At 46.5% G+C, this 20,843-nt stretch overlaps 1 protein-coding gene and 1 pseudogene across 1 annotated transcript in view; one reads left to right on the plus strand and one right to left on the minus strand.

Moving 5' to 3' along the window:
• Positions 1 to 19,224, minus strand: part of QRICH2 (glutamine rich 2) — a 34,835-nt gene extending 15,611 nt beyond the window's left edge. Inside the window, exons 1-4 of the mRNA XM_055313263.1 lie at positions 18,708 to 19,224; positions 17,265 to 17,320; positions 16,821 to 16,931; positions 200 to 1,256 (exon numbers count right to left, since the gene is read on the minus strand). Of these exons, the coding sequence (XP_055169238.1) occupies positions 200 to 1,256; positions 16,821 to 16,931; positions 17,265 to 17,320; positions 18,708 to 19,224 (1,741 nt within the window). The remainder of the gene's footprint in view (positions 1 to 199; positions 1,257 to 16,820; positions 16,932 to 17,264; positions 17,321 to 18,707) is intronic.
• LOC129509406 (cytosolic 5'-nucleotidase 3A-like) lies at positions 3,228 to 4,541 on the plus strand (annotated as a pseudogene).
• Positions 19,225 to 20,843: the final 1,619 nt, after the last annotated feature.

A 20,843-nucleotide genomic window follows, 5' to 3' on the forward strand; every position in this document is an offset into this window, starting at 1 on the left:
GTACTAGGCCAACCTGCAACAGGTGGCACCAAACCAGGCTGACTTGTACTAGGCCGACCTGCAATAGGCGGCACCAAACCAGGCTGACTTGCTTCAGGCTGCACCAAATCACGTTGATCTGCACCAGGCTGCACCAAACCACGCTGACCTGTACCAGGTCGGGCCAAAGCAGTCTGATCTGTACCAGTTGGTACCAGACCACGTGGATCTGCCCCAGGCTGGATTACATCATGCTGCTCTGTACCAGGTTGAATGAACCCAGATGTTTCCAAACCGGACTGTACAAAACCTTGCTGATCTGCAGCAACTCGCATCAAACCAGGTGATACCAAACCACGTTGATCTGTAAGATATGGAACCAATCCACGTTGATCCATTCCTTGTTGATCCGTGGCAGATACTAAAAATCCATGCTGATCTATGCTAAAGGGTACCAACCCATGCTGATCCACACCAGACTGTTGGTCTGCGCCAGGAGGTATTGCACCATGCTGATATGTGCTAAGTGGAACCATACCAGGCTGACCTGTACTAGGTAGTTCCAATCTTTGCTGATCTGTGCCAGGTGCCAATGGTGGCACCATACCACGCTGCTGATCCATGCCAGGTAGTACCAAGCCCTGCTCATCCATTCCAGGTGGCATCACACCAAGCTGACCCATGCTGTGGGGTACCACACCATGTGGGTAAGTGCTAGGTTGGAGCAATGGAAGCTGATCCATGCCAAGTGGTCCTAATCCATGCTGATCTGGCCTTGAATAGATGTGACCCTGGGTTACAGACACCCCCCCATGCTGATCTGGGTATACAGGATGATGCCAGTCTCTGGCCACAGAAGCTGAGGATAAGTCCTGTTGAACTGGACCAGGGTGTGCCTCTCGTTCATCTTTTCTTAGGTGTGCTAAGCTGTGCAGCTGAGGCTCTCTCATCCTACGACGATCTGACTCTTTTCTGAATTGGGACATAGACGGGTGATGGGGCTTTGCCAGGCCAGCTTCATCACGGGCCCTTGAATATTCTCTACCAGGGAATGTAGTAGCAGAGGCACCTCTGCTTCGTTCCCTAGTAACCCCCTCAGAGGGGTAACCTGTACCACTGATTCCTGATAAGGCCCGATCTGAGCCATAGCCACTGGCAGTATCCAAAGCCCGGTCAGCACTTGAGTGCTTGATGGAGACTCCACTTTGAATTCCATCATTTGATGTTATGGAAGTGTGTGCTCTGCGTTTAGGAAGGCCTGTTGTTGTCTCTGAGCCCTGGTTGAAGAGGAAGAATGAAGTCAGTAACTACAAGTAGAAAGGACTCAGCATAAGGCATGAAGGGAAGAAAATCTGGGACATCTGACTAGGATGACTTAGGGCTTTTGGAGAGAAACACCCTCTGGTCCCCAAAACTAAGCTGGGCACAAAGGCTTTGACATCCTTGAAGGATAGATCTCCAAGGCTTTGAGAATCTGCACATTTGCAAATGGCATAATAATATGTTATTTCTGGGCGCCCCGATGGCCCAGCGGTTTGGCACCACCTTCAGCCTGGGGTATGATCCTGGAGACCCAGGATAGATCCCACGTCAGGCTCCCTGTGTGGAGCCTGCTTCTCCCTCTGCCTGTGTCTCTGCCTCTCTCTCTCTCTCTCTCTCTCTCTCTCATGAATAAATAAAATAAAATAAAATAAAATAAAATAAAATAAAATAAAATAAAATGTTATTTCTCCTCGTAAAAGGCAGTGGAAACACTATACAAGTGATCTACTCCAACTGTTGCTGGGTCTACACATAAAGGACATGAGTAATTTATTAAGTTTAAAATATAAAGTCTGCCCTATCATCGGCCCACTGCTGATGGTAAAAGTATCACTGCAGGGCAAGTAAACCATATATCCAAAATGTAAATGCACAAACTCTTGGATCCAGGAATTCTATAGATAAGATTTTCCCTATGGATTTTTACAAAGGACTGCCAGGATATATGTACAGAGTCTGCAATTCTGTTTATGAAAATAGGTTATCAATAGGGGACTGATATATATAGGGGGCATGCCCATATAGAATACCAAGGATCTGTTAAAAAAAGATTATAGACCATTTCCATTTCCAGCCCAAATGGAAGAACAGGGATGGGATTTACCCTCCTGTTTGAAACCAAAGCCCAAGAACCAAAAGCAACAATAGCTATGAAATGGTGGTTTTCTAAACACTGGATATCAGCTAATGAAAGCTCACAACCCCTGAAAGATGGAGAGACAAACTAGGTGAGCCCTGTGGTCGTCTCAGCTTACTGTCTCAATAGAGTTTCCACGCTGCAGTGCCCCTGGAAAGGGTCTGAGTTGAGGGGACAAACACGAGCATGCAGGGAGACTGAAGCAACTAGAGGTAGATCATAGGACAGAGTATCAGAAAGAAAGGAGTTGCACAGGGGTGCCTGGTGGCTCAGTTGGCTGAGCATCTGACTCTTGATTTTGGCTCAGGCCATGATCTCAGGGTCCTGGGATTGAGCCCCATGTCAGGATCCGCGCTCAGGGGAGGGGAGGAGTCAGCTTGAGGATTCTCTCTCCCTCTCCCTCTGCCCCTTCCCTGACTCATGTTCTCTTTCTCTCTCTCAAATAGATAAATAAATCATAAAAAAAGAAAAACCATGGAGATATACATAGAGAGGACTCAGGAGATCTGTAGAGGGTCCTCTTTGGGTAGTCAGCACAGAAATGATCAGCATGTATATGTGAGGAAACTACCCAAGGGTGGGAAAAGAGCCATCTGCAAGGCTGGAGGGAACAGTGCCCAGACTCTCATGGGGCTGGGAACAGTGCCTGTTTCTATCAGCCAGTTTGGAAAAAACTCAATTCAGGGGAGAGTACTCAGAAAAGTGTTGCCTCAAAAGTGGAGAATAATCAGCTCTACACTGAACATTGCTATGGACCCACTAAAAAAATAACCAAACAAAATATACCATAAAAGAAACAACAAGTGAATTAAAATGGTACACTAGAATACACTTACTTAATACAAAAGAGACGAAGTTGAGGAATGGAGGAACAGATAAGACAGAAGACATAGAAGATAACAAATGGAAGATATAAACCTACTTTATCAGTAATTAAACACTCCAATCAGAAGATGGGGATTTGCAGAATGGATTTAGAAACATGATCCAGGGGGCCCAAACTCACTGTGTGCAACCCTTTCTTTTGAGGCCTGGAGGCACATGAGACCCTCTCCATGGACTGGCAGCCATGGTCAGGGAGGACACGGTAGCAAGCACCAGCATGTGTGTCCCGGTGGCAGGAATGGGGCTGGCCCAGCACATATTCACCTTGAAGAGAAATATGAGGCAGAAGCCCAAGATCATTGAGATGCCTGTATCCAAGCCCTGCATCTCTGGATGTTGCTTACTGTCTATGCTGTTGTTCTAGGACAAATTTAAGAACAGAAGAACTTGGAGTGCCTTTAAGGACAGTTGAATAACCAAGAAGTGACTAATCAAGAATCTGATGTACGTGTGAAAATGAGGTCAGAATTTCAAAAAAAGTTCAGTTTACATCAAACTCTATAAGAGAAGAAATTATCTGCAGTCTTATCCAAGAAGGACCTGCCACCTTTCAGATAGTCATAGACTTCAACACGACACTAAGTAGATTTTCCTACAAAGGGAAAAGATGCCCAACATGTCATAATATTGACAATTATAAGCTGGTTACAGATCGAGGTCAGAGTTACTGTATCCAAGTAAAGGAAAAAGACTATGCCATTAAAATTGATCCTTTTCCTACAATAGAAGAGAAGTACCCTTTTTATAAAAAAAAAAAAATTATTCATGAGAGACAGAGAGAGAAAGAGAGGCAGAGACACAGGCAGAGGGAGAAGCAGGCTCAATGCAGGGAGCCCCATGTGACTCGATCCTGGGATTCCAGGATCAGGCCCTGGGCTAAAGGCGGCGCTAAACCGCTGAGCCACCCAGGCTGCCTGAGAAGTACCCTTGTATGGTTGAAAGGTACCCTAAATCACAAGGTTTGCTTGTTGAACAAGCTCTACCAGAAGCTAAACTGAAAGAAACTGTGGCAGAATCTGATGTATGTTCAGGGAAGGATACGAGAATGTTGTCGGTAAGCTCTAACAACACAGTCTCCCCAGGTTCACATTTTCAGCTGGTATCCATGATGTACTAGAGGAAGTATCCCTCAAGCTAGAGTTGATCATCCAAACGTCAGAGTCATGACCAACTTCGTGGATTTTGATGAAAAAGGAGTGTTCAAAGGACTTAAAGGAGGACTAATTCATGAATTTAACAGATATGGTGGGGCTCTGAGCAACAGAGAACATCTCAATCAACTATAAGATGGTAACAACACAATTCTGCTGGGAGACTCCTAAGGAGGCTTGAGAATGGCAGATGGACTAGCCAACGTTGAACACATTCTGGAAACTGGATACCAAATGATAGTGTAAAGGAGCTTTTACAAAAAAAGTACATGGACTCTTATGATATTATTTTAGTAAAAGATGAATCATTGGAGGTAGCCAACACTGTCTTACAGAAGATTCTCTAGATAAGCATTCTTTAAGACCTCTTCCCTGTGGATACAATTGATGCAAGAACTGCTTGTCCATTTGTCTTGCTAAAAAACTCTTATTTGTAATATATTCTTGCCCTTGAAGTTTTCCTCTGCATTACTGAAGTAACTTCAAACACAAAAAAGGACCTGTAAGGTCCTTTTTCTCCACTTCTCTCAATACATTCCTCACCATATTTTTTAACAGATTTTTAAAAATTTAAAAAAGCCTCAAAACAAACCTTAAAGTCAAAATATTAAAAATAACTCCTCTAAATTTTCCAAAATGAATTTTGTAGTTTATGTTTTTAGGGCCTTTTTAATACTGGTAAAGTTTGTAGAAGTTAAGAAGTTTTATGAAATGGTGAAATGATGTGCGTGATTTTAAGTTTTGTTCCTTTTATAATTTGGGTGAATTATGCTGATGGCATAATCATCTCCCGATATTGTATTATGTGTGATATTTTGTTTTAGGAACATTAATATTTACCAGAAAACATTAGCACTTGGTGTTTAAAAAAAAACTGTTGGTATCCACGTTACTAATCATTACAAAATGTCCTATAGAGAAGCACAGATAATAAACATGAAATGAAAAGCAAAACCAAAAAACAAAACCCACACATGATCCAACTATATGCTGTCTATAAGAGATCTATGTTAGAGTCAAAGAAAGAAACAGGTAAAAAGTAAAAGGATAGAAAAAAATAAATGCAAATAATCAAAAGAGAGCTGGGGGCACTGCCTGGCTGGCTCAGTTGATGGAGCATGGGACTCTCAATTTCAGGACTGTGAGTTCAACCTACCTCCAATGTAGAGATAGAAGAAGAAGAAGAAGAAGAAGAAGAAGAAGAAGAAGAAGAAGAAGAAGGAGGAGGAGGAGGAGGAGGAGGAGGAGGAGGAGGAGGAGGAGGAGGAGGAGGAGGAGGAAGGAGGAAGGAGGAAGGAGGAAGGAGGAAGGAGGAAGAAGGAAGAAGAAGAAAGAAGGAGAAGGAGAAGAAGAAGAAGAAGGGGGGAGGAGGAGGAGGAGAAGAAGAGTTTGAGTGGCTGTACTAATATAAGACAACATTGTTAATAGAGACAAAGAAAGACATTTTACACTGATAAAAGAGTCAATTTATTTAAAAGACGTAATAGTTAAAAAAAAAATGAACCCAACCATAGTGCCCTAACAAACATAAAGAAAACCTGACAGAATTAAAGGAAGAAACAGACAAGTCAACAATAATAGTTGCAGACTTTAATATCTCTTTTTTAAAAATTTTTATTTATTTATGATAGTCACAGAGAGAGAGAGAGGCGCAGAGACATAGGCAGAGGGAGAAGCAGGCTCCATGCACTGGGAGCCTGATGTGGGATTTGATCCCGGGTCTCCAGGATCGCGCCCTGGGCCAAAGGCAGGCGCCAAACCGCTGCGCCACCCAGGGATCCCAATATCTCACTTTTGATAGGGATAGAATACAAATAGGCAGAAGATCAACTAGAAAATAAAAGACTTGAACCATGGACCAACTGGACCAGCAAACATCTGTAGAACACTCCACCCAAGAAGATCTGAATAAACACTCTTCCTGCATGCACACAGAACATTTTCCACAACAAACCATATGTTGGGCCACTAGAAAACAAAATGAAATACAAAACACAGGAAAAATAAAGATGTTTTCAAACAACTAAATACAAGCTGAAATTCATGAACAGCAAGACTCACTCTATAAGAAATGTTTTTTTTTTTTCTATAAGAAATGTTAAGTGAAATCCTTCAGGCAAACAGAAAATGATACCAGAGGGGTAACAAGCACTGGAAATGATGTTTTTCTTGACTCAAATCCCTTTGAAAGATAAATGACTGAACAAAATAAGAAGACTGTATTGTAGGGTTTATAACAAATGTAAAAGTAAAACGCATGACAACAACAGCATAGAATAGGAATTGGCAAAGGCACCTGGGTGGCTCAGTGGTTGAGCATCTGCCTTTGGCTCAGCTCATGCTCCCGGAGTCCTGGGATCGAGTCCTGCATTGGGCTTCTCGCAGGGAACCTGCTTCTCCCTCTACCTATGTCTCTGCCTCTCTCTGTGTGTCTCTCATGAATAAATATTTTAAAAATCTTAAAAAAAAAAGAACAGGAATTGGCAAGCAATGGTCCATGGGCCAAAACCAGCCCATCATCTGTTTTTGTAAATGACGTTTTACTGGGACACAGACACACTCATTCACTTATGTATTGTTTATGGTTGCTTTCACAATAACAATAGAGTTGAGCAATTGTGACAAAGACTGTATGACCCACAAAACCTAAAATATTTACTTGGCTCCTTCACAAAAAGTTTGTTGACTCCAGAATTAAAGGCCTCTAGAAGTATTTTACTGTAAAATCCTAATATAACTTGAAGGTGGATTGTGATAAGCTAAAGATGTATAAATCTAGAAACCCTAAAGCAACTACTCAAATAACACAGATGTATAGCTAATAAGCCAATAAGGATGTTAAAAAGCAAAAACACTCAAATAATACAAAAGAAGTAGACAAAGAGGGAAAAGGAAGAAAAAGCAGATGGAACAAATAGAACACTAATAGTAGGATGACAGACTCAACCCTAATTATATCAATAATCACATTAAATATAAATGATCAAAACAGCCTGATTAAAAAGCAGAGATTGTCAGGGGCACCTGGGTGGCTCAGTCAGTTGAGCATCTCACTTCGGGTCAGGTTATGAACTCAGTGTCCTGGGATCGAGCCCTGAGTTGGGCTCCAGCAGGGAGTCCACTTCTCCCTTTCCCTCTTCCTGTATACCTCCCCTCATTGCTTGTGCTCACACATTCTCTCTCTCAAATAAATAAAATCTTTTTTTTTTTGTTCCAAATAATTCTTGAAATCTCTAATACAACATTTCTGGATGTTCCCAGCATGAGCTAAAAATGAACAATTCTAATTTGTTGAGCAAAAATAATTTCAAAAATTTAATGAGATCACAACCATACAGTTTTATTGTTTCCAATAGTTTTGAAAATCTTTTTTTTTTTTTTCAAAAAATCAAAGGTTGTCAGATTGGTTAAAAAAACAAGATCAATGGGATCCCTGGGTGGCGCAGCGGTTTGGCGCCTGCCTTTGGCCCAGGGCGTGATCCTGGAGACCCGGGATCGAATCCCACGTCGGGCTCCCGGTGCATGGAGCCTGCTTCTCCCTCTGCCTGTGTCTCTGCCTCTCTCTCTCTCATTCTATGTGACTATCATAAATAAATAAAAATTAAAAAAATTTAAAAAAAAAAAAAAAAAAAAAAAAAAAACAAGATCAACTACATGCCACTTACAAGAAAAAAACTTTATTTTTTTATTTTTTTTAAGATTTATTTGTTTATTCATTCAGAGAGAGCGAGAGAGAGGCAGAGACACAGGCAGAGGGAGAAGCAGGCTCCATGCAGAAAGCCCAATGTGGGACTCGATCCCGGGTCTCCAGGATCACACCTCGGGCTGCAGGCGGCGCTAAACCGCTGTGCCACCAGGGCTACCCAAGAAAAAAACTTTATATAGAGAGACATACATAGGTAAAACAAAAAAGAATGGGAGAAGATACACCATATTCATAGTTAAAGAAAAAACTAAGAGCTGAAATCACTATATTAATATCAGACAAGGTAGATTTCAGAACTAAGAATATTACTAGGGATAAAAAGATCTTTTTTTTTTTTTTAGATTTTATTTATTTATTCATGAGAGACACACAGAGGCAGAGACACAGGCAGAGGGAGAAGCAGGCTCCCTGCAGGGAGCCCGATGTGGGACTCGATCCCAGGACCCCAGGATCACACCCTGAACCAAAGGCAGACACTCAACCACCGAGTCACCCAGGTGCCCCAAAAATGTCATTTCTTAACATAAGGAGATCAATTCATCAAGAAGGCATAACAATCCTAAACGTTTCTGCACCTAATGACAGGGCTTCAAAATATGTGAAGCAAAACCTAATACACCAACAAGGAGATATGGACAAATCCACAGTTATAGTCAGAGATTTCAATACCTTGCTCTCCATAATTGACAAGTAGGCCGGAAATCAGCAAGGTCATTGTTTTTGTTTTCTGGAGCTGCTATAACAAACAGACTAGGTGACTTATGCAACAGAAATGTATTGTCTCACAGCTCTGGGGGCCAGAGGTTCGGGATCAGGTGTTGGCAGTGTCGGTTCCCTCTGAAGCTGTGACGGAGAATCTGTTCTATGCTCTCTTCTGGCCGCTGGTGGCCTCAGGCATTCGTCTATGGTTTCTTCTCCTGACCATCTACGGACAGTCACCTCCTCTCTGTATGTATGTGTCTGTCTTTCTGTCCAAATTTCCCCTTTGTATAGAGATTCACTTATATTGGATTAGGGCCCACCTTATTGACCTCGTCTTAACTTGATCATCTGTAAAGACCCAGTTCCAAATAAGGCCACATTTACAGATCCTGGAAGTTAGGACTTCACCACCTTTTAGGAGGGGTGGGGAAGGACACAGTTTAACCCTAAACAGATACAGTAAACTTGAATGACACTATAACCTACTGGACCCAATTGACATTTACAGGCTATTTCCCTCAGCAACAGCAGAAGACAAATTGTTCTCAAGGGCACACAAAACACTTCACAACATAGACATTATTCTGGGCTGTAAAATATACATCTATCAACTTAAAAGGATTCAAATGGTACAAACTATATTCTCTGATCACAATGGAATTAAATTAGAAACCAGTGACAGAAAGATCCCTGGAACATCCCCCAAATATTTAGAAACAAAATAACAGACTGCTAAATAGATCATGGATTAAAGAAGAAATCAAAATGGATACAGAAAGTATTTTGAACTATATACCAGAATTTGAGGGATGCTGCTAGAGCAACACGTAGGGACGTATTTATAGCACTAAGTGCCAATACTGAAATAGAAAAAAGGAGTCTCAGCTTGCACTTCAAGAAACCAGCAAAAGAAGAGCAAATTAAACCCAAAGCAAAGCAGAAGAAAGGAAATGATGAAGATCAGAGCAGAAAGCAATGGACAGAAAACAAAATTGGTAAAATGAAAAACAAGTTATTCGAGTAAATCAATATAATTGATAAACCTCTAGACAGACTGATGATGAATAAGAGAGAAAAGACACAATTTACCAACATCAGGAATGTCATTGAGGAAATGCAAACTAAAACATAATCCCACCGCACACCTATTCGCATGGCCAAAATCTGGAACAGTGCCAACTCCAAATGCTGGCAAAGACATGGAGCAACAGAAACTGTCATTCAGGGGCGTCTGAGTGGTTCAGTAGTTGAGCGTCTGCCTTTGGCTCAGTTCGTGAGTCTGGTGTCCTGGGATGGAGTCCCTCATCGGGTTCCCCACAGGGAGCCTGCTTCTCCCTCTGCCTATGTCTCTGCCTCTCTCTCTCTGTGTGTCTCTCATAAATAAATAAATAAACAACAAAAAAAAGAAAGAAAGAAACTGTCATTCATTGTTGGAGGGAACACAAAATGGTACAGCCACTGTGGAAGATAGTTGGAGGTTTCTTACAAAACTAAACATACTCTTTCTATATACCAGCAAATCACAGTCCTTGGTATTCTTGGTATTTAACCAAAGGAGTTGAAAACTTATGTCCACACTGCGGTCCATCCCAGACAACGGAATGCTATACAGTGCTAAAAAGAGATGAGCTATATACTGAATCATGAGAAGACATGGAGGAAACTTAAAATTCCAATTACTAAGGGGGGAAGAAGCCATCATACCATATGATTCCAACTATATGACATTCTGGAAAAGGCAAAACCATGGAGACAGTAAAAGGATCAGCGGCTGCCAGCATGGAGGGAGGAAGGAAATAGGCAGAGCCTGGAGGATTTTCAGGGCAGCAAAACTATGGTGTAGGGTACTAAGTGGTGCACCCATACCATTATTACACATTTGTCCAAATGCACAAATTGTACAATGCCAAGAGTGGACCTTAAAACTACAGACTTTGAGTGATATTATGTGTCCATGTAGGTTCACCAGTTGTAATGAATGTACTGCTCTGGTGGCGGATGTTGTTAGTGGGGAAGGCTATGGGTGTGTATATGGGCAGAAGGTATATAAGAAATCTCTATACTTTCTACTTAATTTCATTAAGTTTATTTTTTAAAAGGTTTTATTAATTTGAGACAGAGAGTGCACAAGCAGGGAAAGGGGCAGAGGGAGATGGAGAAGCAGACTCCTGGCTGAGCAGGGAGCCCAACATGGGGCTCGATCCCAGGACCCTCAGATCATGACCTGAGCCAAAGGCAGATGCTTAACTGACTGAGCACCCAAGTGTCCCTTTAAATTTATTTTTTATTTATTTAAGCAAGCGCCATGCCCAGTGTGGGGCTTGAACTCACAACCCCATGATCAAGTCACTGCTCTACTGGCTGAGCCACGTGGGCACCCCTATACCTTCTACTCAGTTTTCCTGTGAACTAAAACTCTAAAACACAAAGTCTACTTTTTCTAAAAGTCAATTTTCAGGGCATCCCAGTGGCTCAGCAGTTTAGTGCCACCTTTAGCCCAGGGCATGATCCTGGAGACCCGGGAGTCCCACATGGGGCTCCCTGCATGGAGCCTGCTTCTCCCTCTGCCTGTGTCTCTGCCTCTCCCTCTTTCTCTCTCTCTCATGAATAAATAAATAAATCTTTAAAAATAAATAAATGTCGGGATCCCTGGGTGGCGCAGCGGTTTGGCGCCTGCCTTTGGCCCAGGGCGCGATCCTGGAGACCCGGGATCGAATCCCACGTCGGGCTCCCGGTGCATGGAGCCTGCTTCTCCCTCTGCCTGTGTCTCTGCCTCTCTCTCTATCTGTGTGTGACTATCATAAATAAACAAAAATTTAAAAAAAAATAAAAATAAAAATAAATAAATGTCAATTTTCAAATGTGTGTGGGAAAATGTCTCTCCATAAGCCACAGCTGGCAGTGACTCCACTACCCTCCTTTAGGCAATATCTAATCCTGACCAGAGGCCATGTTTTGATCCCCATCACAATCATTTTTTGGTCAGGATCCAAGTTCCAATGATTACAATCCTTTTTTCCTTGATTAAAAAAAAATTTTTTTTTAAATTTGTTTATTTGAGAGAGCACAGAGAAAGAGAGTGAGAGAGAGAGCACACAGAGGGAGTGGGAGAGGGAGAAGGAGACTCCCCGCTGAGCAGGGAGCCGGATGCAAGGCTCAATCCCAGGACTCTGAGATCATGACCTGAGCTGAATGCAGACACTCAACCAACTGAGCCACCCAGGCAGCCCCTTTCTTTGATTTTTTTTCTTTGATTTTTTAAAAGTAATCTACCCTTAACGTGGAACTCAAACTCCCAACCCCAAGATCTAAGAGTTGTATATTCTACAGACTGAGCCAACCGCTCCCACCATCATTCCAGTCTTAAATATCACCTGCAACTTGTACCAAATCTGTTGACCAGCCTCTGTAAAGCTGCAAACACCCTGGCCAGGGTGAGGCAAGCACCACCCCAGTGTGAACTCCCTGGATACTGAAGACCCTGAAATCTCTGCAAAGCAATTTCCTACTACTCACAAAGAACCTCCAAGATCCCAGGAAGCATGAAAGATGTACAACATCTTGGGACCTCACCCCATCAGAGCCTTCCAAGTTTGGGGGCCCAATACTTCCCTCTGAGGTCAGAAGCTGCCTCACTGGTAAGACTTAAGAGCCCAGCTCTGGGACTTACTCGATGCTGCCCAATACCACCGAACAAAAACACTAGTTCAGTGTCCTAGATTCATTTTCTACTGCTGTATAACAAATCAGCACAAACGTAGACATCGAAAACAACTCGAGTTTATTATCACTCAGTTCCCATGGGTCGTGAGTCTGGTCATGTTTTATCTGGGTTCTCTATCAGGGCCTCAGCCTGCAATCCAGGCCAAGCTGAGGCCTTGTCTGAGGCTAGGGTTGTTGCCAGAATTCACCTCCTTGTGCCTGTAGCTCTTAGTTCCTAGAGACTACTCTCAGCTCCAGCCATGTGGCCCTCTCCATAGGGACCATACTCTGGTTTCACTTTTTTTTTTTTTTCCCAAAGATTTTATTTATTTACTTGACAGAGAGAGAGAGAGAACACAAGCAGGAGGAATGGCAGGCAGAGGGAGAGCAAGGAACCCAATGTTGGGGCTCGATCCCAGGACCCAGGGTCATGACCTGAGCCAAAGGCAGATGTTTAACTGACTGAGCCACCCAGGCGCCCCTGGTTCCACTTTCTTGAGGAGGGATCGCCTGATTAGATCAGGGCCACGCAATCCCTCCTTTGATCAACTCAAAGTCAATTTATTAGCAACCAAATTATGGGAGAGACACCCCACCCCATCACATCCACAGGTTCTGCCCACACCTGAGGGGATTATATAATGTGTGCACAGAAGAGAACCATCTTCTTAGGGTCCTGCCTATTACGTAGAAAGGCCTACTGGCCTTAAAATCAATCGCTGCAAACAACCACCACTAGAGAAAGAAAGAAAGAAACCTGCAAAGATTTTGAAAGCAAAAGCAAGTCTTAAAAGGCACCGCATATACTGCCAGTGTCGGAAAACCCCTCCAGAGGCAGCTGCTGTGGACTGTGTGTCCAGGCTATTGGCCAACGCTCAGAAATGAGAACAACAGATGATGGCAGGGAAGCTCAGCTAAGCCTACCAGACTGGCCAATCACTCATGAACTGCCCCGATAGGACGAAGGGGACCGTCTTACTATGTTCCAGACGGCTGCCCTTACAAATTACCCTACAATATAGTGGCTTCCAGCAACACAAATGTGTCATCATACAGATCGAAAGGTCAGAGTTCCACAGCCAGTTTCCTGGGGCTGGTGGCCGCGCAGGCTCTCGGCACAACTTGCTTCCACGTCTCCTCCAGCCTCTCAGCCTTGCCGGCCTTCCTTGGCTGGTGTCTACCCCCTCCAGTCTCTGCTTCTGTGGCCACCTCACCTTCCCCTCTACTGTGGTTGAATCTTCTGCCTCCGTCTCATCAGCACCTTTCGGACCACACCCCCAGATGATCCAGAATGAGCCTCCATCTCAAGATCCTCAACGACATCCCGTTGGCCAAGTGCCCTTCTCCGTGTAAACTGTCGTTATCCAGCTTTATCGCGGTGACTAAAGCAAAGTTAGGGTTTTACAGAACAAATGTTTGCCATCCTAGAAAAATGGACATAAGAGCCACCGGGGGGGTGGGGGAGGAGGGTGGAACAGCGCTTTAGAAAATTTGCCTATTTTTGCTACCAGTGTTAGAGGACACCCATGTCATCTCTGAGGATCACATGAACTGAAGATAAGTGCCCGTGTGGACCTCCTACCAGGAACCATGCATTGATCGGGCTCATCTGGATTTCTAAACAACATACTGTAACTACACAGCCCCCCTCCAGCTGGGAAAGCCCGGAACACACCCCTCTGTTGCTTGGTCCTCACGCCCCATACCAACAAGCCAGGGATTCTGGAGGCAGAGACGCCAGGCGCTCTATGTTTACAAGAATCCCCCCCCCCCCGCCCCAAGCTGTAGTATCTGAAATCAGGTTGTGTCTTTGAGTTGATGGTAAATTGTAATTAATTGCCAGCATATTCTTTGTCCAATGAGTTTGTGAATTGATGGTGCATGTTAAAGGATACCACCTGAGGCTTGCTGAAATAAGGAGGGATGGCACAGGGCACTCTTTGGTAGGAAAGTCCTATGATGTTGACCGTCTTGGAAGGTGCAGGGTGAATCTTGTGAAGCCCCTTCCTAACTTGCTCCACTGTTCTCTGGGTCCCAAAGCCCAAGACACCTTAATGGTGATCACAACTGAACAGGTGATCACAACTGAACAGGTGATCACCTGTCCCCTATGGAGTCCTGAAGATAAGTTTTAATTTTGTTTTTCTCCTTTATAAACAGAGGCTACAAAGCTTCAAAGAGAAAAGGTCCTTTACCTCGGACATGTGATTTCTGCCAGAGAACATCCGTGCTCAAGGTCTGCAGATCTGCTATAAACAGGGACTGAAAGATTCTTCCATTGTTACGTCCATCACCATGGCTCTAGCTGGACAAAGATGCATCACCTTGATGACAGGGATGTGAGGAAGCTTTTTCTTCTGCTAAGCAAGTTTTGAGCTAGGGTTGGTTCTTCCTGGCTATGGTAGGTCTCTCATTCTTACCATTAGAAGTAATACGAGGAGGGGAGGCAGGAGGAGCAGGAGCAGCAGCAGCATGGCCATCTTTACGTATATGAACAGAGTTGTGGAGAACGCCCTGTGGCCCATCAGAATACGTGCTTGGACAGCACTGGTCTGTGTCCTACACTCATGTCCTGGGATGGGCATCTTCCACCTCAATTCTGAGCTCCTGGAACCGTAGCTGTGACGTGTGTGCTCGGAGCCTTCCTCCTCCAGATGGAAACACGACACCCTCCTCATGTCTGGCGTTCCTGATGGGGGATTTGCTCCTCTGCGGCTGATCACCCCCGTACTAGTAAGTACTGGCTTCCATCCTGACCTTCTACTTATGATGCAGGCAGATGGTACGCCTCCCGATCGCTTTAGAGCTACCACTCCTCTGCCAAAACACATAGCTGGCCTTAAAAAATGCTGAATTCTTTTTTTTATTTTTTTATTTTTTTTTTTATTTTTAACGCTGAGTTCTGAAATCCTAATTTCATATTTATATGAAAGGGTCCCACCAACAGTGCAAGAAAAATTGGTCTCCACGGTGTGGTTTTCTCAGCTTGAGACGCGAAACTCTCCGCTGTGTTCATGATGGTCTGCGCAGTGAGTGGCTGAACTTGCCCCTCTTGTTCTCTTGTTTCTCAAAAATCTTTTTAATATTTATATTTATTCTTATTTGCTCCTGGGGTTGTTCCCGATTATGAGCAAGCGTCAAAAACCAGACACTTCCTTCCCTCTGGAGAAGCAAAAACGTCTAAAGGTGCTTAGGTCACGCTTTATTTATAGGTCTGGCAGGTGTCTTCTGCTGGCACCCTGAAAAAATGTTCATTCAAAACATGATACTGGTATGTGTAAGAAGCTTTGGCTTAAAAAAACAAACAAACAGCAAAAGCAGAGGCAACCTTTCTCTAGGCCATTCCTTTTGCCTACAGGGTCCTCTTCCAACTTCTTCTGACGCTGCTTTCCTCTGAAGATGCCCCCACCGCATTCAAAAGCAATCCTGGGAGACTAGCAAGGATGTCTTTTGTATCCACGTAATATTTGCCATTCCCCAGCTGGCCACTTGGTGGAGCCAAAAGGCCCACTCTCTTCCCCTTGCCTGTGTGGGTACTGAGCAGGTCCGGGGTGAGGGCTGAAACTTGAATGACCCCAAGGCACAAAGCCAGGAGAAGGGGAATACCAGACCAAAAGGGCTGCTGATTCTCATCCTTGAGGGCCATTTTATTCAGATGGAGAAAGGGTAAGGATCTAAAAAGGATGTGGGAGTGGGGGTGGGGTGCCTGAGTAGCTCAGTTCGTCTAGTATCTATCTGCATTTGGTTCAGGCCATGACCTGGGGTCCTGCCTGGGATCGAACCCCATGTAGGGCTCCCTGCTCAGGGGGAGTCTGCGTTTCCCTGATGCCTTTCTTCCCTCCAGTTCGTGCGCTCTCTCACGCACGCTATCTCTCTCAAATAAATATTTTTTAAAATTAAAATTAAAAAAATAAAAACGATTTGGTTTTCCTGTGCACTGCCTTGGGTCAGACAGATGCATGCATATCCCTGTGTGTCAGTACAGGGCCCCCCAAAGACGTTTTACTTCCAAGGTCAGTCACCTCTGTCCACTAAATGTGAAGGGACTCAGGCATTTCAGACCAGACTGTAAAGGAACTTTGAAAAGCTACAAAAGCAAACCAAAACTACACTCAGGTACCATTTTCCATCCAACTGGAAAAAAATGGGTACTTTCAGACAGTGCTGGTGGGCACCCGAGAAACAAGGTCTCTCCCATATTACTGAGGTGTGGGGTGGTAGGTCTAAATCGGAACCATATCCATGGAAGACAGTTTGGCAAAACTGATCCAAATCACAAACCCACATTCCATTTCTAGGAATGTGCCCTATGAATGTGTTTGCCCGTGTCAATGTCACATTGGAGGATGGTTTGTTGTAAGATTGGAAAAAAAAGAAACAAAAAAACTTAAAAACATCCATAATAGGAAACACGAAAGTATGAACATCTACATAATGGAATATTGTGCAATAGTAAAAAAGGAGAGGTTCAGGGAGCCCCGCCCAAAACCAGTGCCCAGGTCCCCAGTTTGTTCACCCCTTGTGAGGCCCTCCAGCCATCAGTAATCGCTTGCTCCAGCTCTTCCCAGGTGACCATGGTGACTTCTTCTCCAACAGGCATCAAACTCATCTTCCGGCTCATTAGATCCTGACAGTAACAGCACACAGACAGACAGACAGACAGACAGATACACACCCCAAGTTTAATTCCAGAGAGCTTTAGAAGCAGAACTGAGCTAAAAGAATCCACAGCCCTAGTCCGGAGGAGAAGTCACTGTCCAAGTGACCAGTGATCTTGGGAAGCCAGTTTCCTGTCCCTTGTGGGTCCCCGGTGGACATAGGACAGGGATGGGAAGGATTTCCCCTCAATCTGGGGACAGTGCCCTACCCCGGGGCAACAGAGACATCTAGGGTGAGGGTCTGGACATCCTCCCCTACTGCCCCCTTGAGGACCCTTTGTCACAGAACTCGCCCATATTACCAGGAATTCATCCCGTTCTCTGATTATCTTCTCTAGTTCATCAATCCGTTGGAAGACTTTCTGGAAGAAGAGTTCAGAGATGGAGGATCAAAACATCCCCTCTCGTGGCCCCTACACACACGCGTGCACACACACACACACACACACACAGAAGGAGAAAGCAGGTGTGTGGACCTTACAGGAGCAGGGGGTAGAGAGAGGGCTGCTAAGGCAGGTAAGTGGTTTTCTTTCCAGTCAACAAGAGGCAGGAAAGTGAGGTGCGGTGGAGCAGTGCTGGGGGACAGCGGGCCAAGAGCAAATGCTAACACAGGGGTGGGAACCTGTGGTCCTGGGATTCACGTCATCCTACCCACCAATGAAACATTCCCACACTGCAGAATGAGGCTGACTTCGCCTCTCAAGGACAAAAATGATCAGGTCCTTCAAGGGTGTCTGAATGGCTGTGCGGTTTAAAGAGAAAGGCGCCCCAAAAGAACCAAAGCACACTGCTAAAACTTAAGTTTCCCCCGTAGGACTTCTGCAAACCTCCTGAATGTAGGAATCTAAAGGTAAAACAAGGGATCCCTGGGTGGCGCAGCGGTTTGGCGCCTGCCTTTGGCTCAGGGCGCGATCCTGGAGACCCGGGATCGAATCCCACATCGGGCTCCCGGTGCATGGAGCCTGCTTCTCCCTCTGCCTATGTCTCTGTCTCTCTCTCTCTCTCTCTCTCTCTCTGTGACTATCATAAATAAATAAATTTTTAAAAAAATTTAAAAAAATTTTAAAAAATATAAAGGTAAAACAAGCCTTTAGTTTAAAAAAAAAAAACCCATCTGAACCCCCAAAACCACCACACTTCAAAAATAAAAGCTTCCCAGAGCAAAGATGAGTGCTGTTTGGGGCTCAAGCCCTGACATGGGGGGCAGGAAGGGTCAGGGGCCCCCAGGGCCTCTCGCCTCTCCTCTCATTGCCTCTCTTCCTCCTTCTAGCACGAAGCCCGTGGGTGGCTTCCGGAGGGCCTCAGGTAGGAATACCACCCGTGCTTTGGGTCCCTATAGGGCTCACGGAAAGGGAGTTCTAGACGGTTCTCCCAGTGAAGCACTGCGCTTGCTCCTCCCAGCTCCTCCGCCTGGGCTGAGCTTAGGCTTTCAACGTCCACCACCTCACTCTTATTCTTGTTTAAAGGAAATTCGCTCAAAGGATATTCAGAGAAGTTGTGAGCTCCCCCTTGGGCCGGTTGGGGATCCCCGGGGCTCGGGGCAGTGGGGTCCCCGCCGCCCGCCGCCCTCACCTCGAGTTTCGCCTCCGGGAGCTCCTGCGCCTTTCCCTTGGCTTCTTGGAGGCTTTTCACGTCTTCCGTGGTGACCTGCAAGGTGGAGACGGCCGCTGGAGGCCGCGCCCCCCGCCCCGCCCCCCTCACCTGGGCGCTCACCTGGGCGCTCACCTGCGCGCTCACCTGCGCGCCCACCTGCGCCACGCTAGCCTTCTCGCCCCTTCCGGTTCTCAGCGACCCGACCCGCGACCGGGACGGCGCCAGCTTGACCGTCTCGTCCAGCCAGTCCCGGGGGTCCGCGGCCAGCCCCGCGGGCGCCGTCAGGTGCTGCACGTGGCTCACGATGCCCTGCACCTGGCTCGTGATGGTCTTGAGCCGCCTGCTGAGGTCGTGGACCTGCCCGCCCAGCCCCTTCACCTGGCTCTCCAGCGCCGCGGGCCTGGTGTCCTGCGGCGCCGCCAGCTGCGGGGCGCTGACCACGGCCTGCGGCGGCGGCGGCGGCGGCGGCGGCGGCGGCGGCGGCGGCTCCGGCCCGGGCTCCGGCGACTGGAAGTCGATGCGCACCTCCTGCAGGTTCAGGCTCCGGAGCATGGCCACGATGAGCGTGTGCAGGGCCGTGAAGTTGACGGCGCCCGCCTCCGGGGTGCCGATGGCCAGGTCCGCCAGCTCCCGGAGGGACACGGTGCCGGCCGCCGGCGTGGGCGGCATCGTGCGCGCCCGCAGCCCGCCCCGCGACCACCGCCCGCCCCGCCCGCCGCGCCCCCGGGCGCCCCCGGGGCACAGTCACCGCGGGCCGCCCCCGCCGGGCTCCCCGCCCTTTGCTGCTGCCCTCCGCCGGTCTCCGAGCTGCAGCCCTGGGCCGCCCGCCCCTCTGGCCCTCCTGCCGGGTCGCGGCCAGTGGACGTTTGGAACGGGAGGGGCGGCCCCGTTCGCTGCCCGGTTGTGCGGGAGGCCCCCGCCCCCCGCGCGCCCCGACAGTTCTGCGAAAGAACAGGCCCGGTTGGGCGGGACGCGGCGCCTTGGGGGCTGCCCATGGGCGAGGCCACCCCGACTCGCGAGGGGAGCCCATCCTAGCGGGCTCGGGCGAGCCTTGGCCATACCCCAAGGCGCCACGAATCATTACCAGGAAACGCTTCTCAAGGGGCCCTGAGGCTGTGCAAGGCTCTGCTATGGGCAGGGGAGGCCTCCTATGGCTCCCCTAGATTCCGCGGGCCCCTTAACCTAGGCAGGCCCCTCGTTCCCTCAGACACTAAGCACAGAAAGGTTTAAGGGACACCGTGTGTCCTTAGCTCATCCCATTATTCAGGGCAGTGGCACACGTACCTAAGGGATGCAGTCCTGAGAACTTGGCCCCTTGGGGACAGTTCCCATCTTACAGCTTTATCAGAAAGGAGGGTACCTTGGAAAAGACCACTCAGGACCCAGGCAGCTCCAATCAGCCACCAGATGACAGCCCTTCACTGTGCCACCCTGGCCTAGTTCATCTCAAAACAGACTCATCTGGTCAAGCGCCAGCATTTCAGCTCATCACAGGGCAGGATTAGAAAGGACTAGAGGAATTTGGTGCTCTCAGCAATTGGGGATGACCTCCCCACACCAGATTCTTCCAGAAAACATAAAATGTCAGTGTTTATATTCAGGAAAACCTGTGCGAAAATCACCATGTACTCCTCTTTTAACTATTTTCAAGTTCAAATTTTTAATCTGAGCTGATAAGGTGTAACTGAAATCCTTCATGCCCTGCGTCCCCAAGTATTGCCTGGGAGCAGACTTAAAACAAGTCTAGAACCTCCAGGAAGGTTAAACTAAAACAGTCTAGACCTCAGGAAGGTTAACACTCCAGGATTTTGTTCACCATCACATTCCCAGGGCCTGACACTCAGTAGGTTGCTGATACCATCAGGAGAACAAATTCTTTGCAGCCTTGTGCACTTCTGCTTATATCCTATAAAACAAAAGGCTGGACCACAGAGTTAAATTAAACCCTTGAAAGAGCATCCACTGTCCTGCAGAGTGTGGAACATGGGCTTCTCAACTCTTAAATTCAGTGACTTTCCAGAAGAATGTCACCCCTGCTGCTGCTACCCTAGTTCGGGCCAGAATGTCCGCTCCCTGAGTCTTCACAGTTTCATTTGCATATTCCTGAGACCTGGCATCATGCCAGGTGCATAGCAGGACCCACTAAATGCCAATGGGAAGGGCATATGTGAGTATATTCTAATATCAGGGGATACTTAGATTCTACTAAGTATATATAAACACCTCTGTTCTGGGGCACCTGGATGGCTCAGTGGTTGGACGTCTGTCTTTGGCTCAGGTCCTGATCC

The sequence above is a fragment of the Nyctereutes procyonoides genome, unplaced genomic scaffold (genome assembly GCF_905146905.1).
Source record: "Nyctereutes procyonoides isolate TBG_1078 unplaced genomic scaffold, NYPRO_anot_genome, whole genome shotgun sequence".
In the NCBI taxonomy this organism is placed as follows: Eukaryota; Metazoa; Chordata; class Mammalia; order Carnivora; family Canidae; genus Nyctereutes; species Nyctereutes procyonoides.